The 5,375-nt window shown below is 42.8% G+C and overlaps 1 protein-coding gene across 1 annotated transcript in view; it reads right to left on the bottom strand.

Annotated features, from left to right (window-relative positions):
* The window catches only part of Prdx6 (peroxiredoxin 6), a 12,157-nt gene extending 6,788 nt beyond the window's left edge, over positions 1 to 5,369 (bottom strand). Inside the window, exons 1-2 of the mRNA XM_010635606.1 lie at positions 5,170 to 5,369; positions 119 to 275 (exon numbers count right to left, since the gene is read on the bottom strand). Coding sequence (XP_010633908.1) covers positions 119 to 275; positions 5,170 to 5,264 — 252 coding nt within the window. The 5' untranslated portion in view covers positions 5,265 to 5,369. The remainder of the gene's footprint in view (positions 1 to 118; positions 276 to 5,169) is intronic.
* Between the last annotated feature and the right edge of the window lie 6 nt (positions 5,370 to 5,375).

The following is a 5,375-nucleotide window of genomic DNA, read 5'->3' as shown; positions in this document are numbered from 1 at the left end:
AAAAAAAAAAAAAAAAAAAAGACATTGCTTACTGGGAAGATTCAAGGATTTTAGGAGTTGTGTGGGAAGAAACAGGAAAGGAAGACAAAAACATATTTCATATTTCACAGAACTATACCTTGCTCCAGGCAAGATGGTCCTCAACACTGTCTATTGAAAGGGCAATCAACTTAACATTCCTCTTGGCAAACTCTGGTGCCAGCTTCGCTGCTCTGCCAAGCTCTGTGGTGCACACAGGGGTGAAGTCCCGTGGGTGGGAGAAGAGGATGCCCCATCTGAAACAGGGAAAAGAAGGTCACAACTGAATGAACAGTTACCAACACTATACAGAGGAAAACAACATTTGCATCTAAAATAGGCTTTTTAAAAAAATGGAACAGAACAATACATATTTTGTTTTTGTGGTAACCTGGGCCTTTCTTATTTTGAGACAAGGCCTCCTCATTAAGTCACTAAACTGACCCAGCTGGGCTCAAACTTGGGCTCCTTTTGCCTAGCCTTCCAGAGTCCCGGGATTACAGATGTGTGCTACCACATCCAGTTGTTATCAGAATCTCCTGGCTGTGAAATATTATTGGATAGCTTCTTCTACAAGCGGCTCGCCAGTTAAATGTTACTGGGTTCTGGGTTGCTTGCCTCTCCTTCTGGAGCTAAGATTTCAGGATCTTCTGGTCTCGAACAAAGAACTGAATGAAATGTCTAGAACGCAGTGGCAAAGTTTATTTGAAAAAGTGAAGAATGAGTAAGAAACGGGCTCTGCAGAGTGAGCATGGGCCTAGGAAAAGAGGAAAAAGCAAGACAAAAGTACACCTTGAAAAAGCAGGGTGGGCTCTGTGAAGAAAGCCAGGATAGCTAGGCTTTGTTTTTAAACAAATGCCTGTAAACTTTTAGAAGTTTTCAGTTGAGAAGTCCATTTTAATCTTCCCTCCAGAAAGCCTTTGCTGACAACTCAATTCAAACAACAACGCAAAATTCAAGATAGTTATTTAAAAAGATTAATTTTAGGGTGCTGCCTCTTTTAATAACTATGGAGCCTCCCTCACTCCTTTTTGGCTAATAAAATGCTACTCAAACCAAGTAGCTTTGTTTTCTTTTTCTTTTCTAACCTATTTTTTTTTCCTAGCACAGATCTTAATGTTCAGCCCCCAATATGTTCTAAATCCAAGCAGATGCCCTATTTTTAAGAATTAAACAGATTATGTAACTGAAACAAACAAGTTTCTATCATCTATTTACAAGTAACATTAAGGCGGGCACTTGGCTTTTTTGAATTGAGGGGATATAAAATCCTGTAAAGTAACCTGCCAAAAAGGTCACCCAATGGAAGAAAGCAACAACACTTTTTCAGTTTCACCTATCTCTTCATCTGCACTTTCTTTTTCTTCTTGTTTTAGACCAGGTAGGCAGGTAGAAAAACTGAAAGCCTACAATGGAGATTTCTGCAGCTACTATAATTTTTTTTTTGGTTTTTATTGAGTTTATTGGTACATTCTAGGTATATAGTACAATTACATTCATTACTGGGATCTTGTACCTTTACAGGACAGGTCTTGGTTCTCATTTTTTCCCCTTGTCCCTGCCTTCCCTTCACCCCCTCCTCTCCTCCCTGTTTACAAACACTTTATTTCCATTTTTTTCATTTTCTCATATTTTTTCCCTTATTACCTTTCCCCTACCCTTCCCACTTTCCCTACAAACCTTTAGCCCTTTTCTTCCCATTTCACATTGTTAATTATCTCATTAGAATCTTGTGTACTATTATAGTTCTTCACACCAGAGAAACTATTCAGTATTTACATGTGTGACTTATTTATTTCACTTAGGAGTATATCCTCCAAATAAATACATTTTTCTATGAATGAATCTAATGTTTCATTCTTTATGGCTGAGGAGTATTCCATTTTATAGAAAAACCACATCTTCTTTATCCAGTTTCCAACTGATGGGCAAATGGGCTGTTTCCGTGTTTTAGCTATTACAAACTGTGCTGCTATAAACATAAGGTGCACATATGTCACTATGATATGATTCTTTTAATTCTTTTGGAAAGATACCCAGCAGAGGGATGGCTGGGTCAAATGGAACCTCTAGTCCCAGCTCTTTGAGGTATCTCCATATTGATTTCCATAGTGGTTGCACCAGTCTGCACTCCCACCAACAATGGAGAAGGGTTCCTTTCTCCCCACAACCCTGCCAACATTTGTTATTGGTTGATTTCTTGATAGCAGCCATTCTTTGTGGGGTGAGGTGGAATCTCAGTGTTGTTTTCATCTGCAGCTCTCAAATGACCAGTGATGTGGAACATTTTTTCATATATTTAGTTGCTGCTTTTATTTCTTTGTCTGAGAAATGACTGTTCATTTCAGATGCCCATTTTTAAATTGGGCAGGTACTATAATTCTTAGGTAACCACAAATATCTAAATTATCATCGTCTAAGGTTAAACATATAAAGATTTGTGGCATGCTTCAAGCTGAGTCACCAGGAAACATTCCAAGAAACTCTGGAGTGCCATTTTCTTTTCCCTGTCAACAGAAACTATTTCAACTGTAAAAGGAAGTTTTAACACACAGTTCTCTATACTCCCATTGGTTTAAGCCATCAAGTGTGAAGATTTTAGACCAGGTCACTAAGTGTGGTCTAATCTAGTAATTTGGGGGGGGGTACTGGGGTGATTTTGGCACATTTCACTGAGCATAATGAACAAAGCTGACAGGGCCACTACCTTCCCACCCAAATCTTGTCACATACACCCACAACTCAACTCCCAAGGCTTTAGTAAAGGAAAAGACCATACAAAAAGGATGAAAGGTCCTATGATAAGGCTGGGAAGAAAAAGAGAGGGGAGGGGTGGGAGGGAGGAAGGGAGAGAGAGAGAGAGGCCTGTGGTATGCTTGTTTTTAATAAAGGGCAATAAGAGGGATGTATATATTTTGAAATAAGTAATCTAGCTATGAGTAAAATTTGGAGGTTAGATTCTGTGGGACTGACCTATTTAAAAAGGGTCACAAGAGCCTCAAAGTTCCCAGAATGGAAGTGGAACTGGCCATTTCTTCCTGTGTTGACAAAGGGGCAATGAATTAGAAAGACTTCACTGTGAGCCAATGCAGGCTGTTTTGCTGAATCATGCTGGGGAACTGGTTTTAAGCCATTTCACATTCTCCCCTCCCTCAGAAACCAAACTCCAGTTTACCACAGGGTAAGAGCAAGCAACAGGATAAATTCCAAGAATGTCTTACCTTGGCCTACCTTCCCCACTGTTTCCAGCCTGCTGCTCTTAAGTGTAATTCAATTACATTATCCAATTTCCTTCCTTCCTCATTTTCAAAAGACAAAATGTTTCTTCCTTTTAAGAGAATGGACTCCATTTACTGAGCCCCCCAAATCCTGGTACAGCTCTGCTTACAGAAGAGGTGCTATGAAGAAGCTGCTAGCACATACAGAAACAGTAGTAAGGCTCAGTAAACTCATCAAATGCAGAAACCAAAAATCCTTTTAGTTGTTTCCAATCATCACAGGTAGGATAGATTAACTTAACTTTTGAAATTACAGTATTTTAATGTTTTTCCTCCAGAAGATAACCTGGATTAAAAATTGACAGTCTACCCTGAAATACACAGAATGGAGTTTGGGAAAACTAGCCAAAAATCCACAAGTTACAATGACACAAAGGGTTGAAAGCTCTTTCCAGACAGGGCAGGAAATACCTAGGCAAACTTGTACATACAATTGATATTTTTCTCATCTTCCTACTGGTGGTTCCCTGAGAAGATTTAGTCAAAGCTAGATAGATCCAGAGGTCAATAAACAAACACAAAGAACCAAAAGGTATGGTTAGCTTAGTGACAACATTTATAATTGTTGCTAAAGTAAACATGCTTTATGTTAATACTGATCTCTAATCCACACAAAAATTAAGAGCTCTGGTAAGATTTTGTTGCCTGGAAGTGAAGGTTGTAGATGGAAACGGGTAGGAACACGCTGCAAAAATCCTATGGAGTTTTAGAGAAATGTTAGTATCTAGATTCTGTATTCCTAAAGTCTTCTGCGTGAGAGCTTCATTTATCACCCTCCTTCTAGCATGACCCTTTTGCAAAGCTTAATTTTCCCTTAATCAGTAGCTGGAAAATGGACTTTAAGAGACTAAAGGGTAGATTAGGCTTGATGTGTAAGAATCTCTCCCAGATTTTCTGTACAGCCCTGCTCAGTCACCGATTAATTTCATAAGCTTCTCTCTCAGCCTCTCTACAAATATGCCTCGATCTTGGATATATAAAAAGGATACAAAGCAAGGAGGACTTGTCCAGCCAGGGAGCACCAGAGCTTGGTGGGACTTGGCGCTCCAGAACCATAATGTAATTAGTCAAGTCTTGGTATGTTTCTTATTGAAACTTAGCAATTTGCAGTGACACCTACTTACTTCTCGTTATGGTAAAACTGTTATAGGTCACCAATCTGGCTACTAATTGCAAGCTCGCGAGCTGGATGCAATGCAGGAGGGGGAGGGGACCACTTGGCAAACAAAAGGGCCTGGAAGTGAGGAGGTACAAGTCTCCGGGCGCCCAAACCGGCCTATCCTGGCAAAGTGAGTCACTGCAGCTGAACACCCCTTCCCTCAAATTGCTGGAAGTTCTGGAATGCAGGACACACTACACACAAAATGTTTTTGGTTCTCCTGAAGGCTGTTACATCAAATCCTATCTTTGGCCGCTGGAGGAGACGCTACACAAAAAGCCACTCACTTGGCAGTTGGTGGTTTTAAATCTTAACACTTTGTGTCCATAGGTCTGTAAATACCACTGCAACAGGCAGAAGCCTCAGATAACACGTTGGGGGCTTCCCTCAGCTGCCTTCCTCCAACTTTGCCGTTAGGCATCGGCTTCTCCAAGGGAGCAAATTCCAGAAGTGAGGGCGGGAGGGAGGAGGAGTCCCGGGAAGTGACCGCCCATAACCCCCTGCCTTTGCCCACCCCCCACCGGGCCTCAGCCCGACCGCACTCCTTGGACAGTCGACCTAATCCAGCACGTTTCCAGGCCTGCAGAAGCCAGTGTCGCCTCCCTTCCTCAGGGCAGCCCAGCCACGCCGGGGCTGGGCCGCGCAGGACGGGAAGGAGAACTGGGGAAGGCACCGCCGAGCCCCGCACACAGAGGCCAGGGCGGGGGCACTTACGAGTCTCCCAGAAAGTCGTGGAAACGGATGCGGCCGACCGTGGTGCTGGCCTCGAAGTTGGGAGCCTCGTCGCCGAGAAGAAGCCCTCCGGGCATGGCGGCAGCTGTGAGGCTGGGGCAGAGGAGGCCAGGCGCAGCCGCAGCAGCAACTGAACCCGCTGCTCCAGCAGAGACTTTGGGGCCGGGCGCTCGGCGCAGGGTCAGGGG

The sequence above is a fragment of the Fukomys damarensis genome, unplaced genomic scaffold, assembly GCF_012274545.1.
Source record: "Fukomys damarensis isolate Sample0158 unplaced genomic scaffold, DMR_v1.0_HiC HiC_scaffold_11, whole genome shotgun sequence".
Taxonomy (NCBI): Eukaryota; Metazoa; Chordata; class Mammalia; order Rodentia; family Bathyergidae; genus Fukomys; species Fukomys damarensis.
This window is presented reverse-complemented; position numbering and strand designations above follow the sequence as displayed.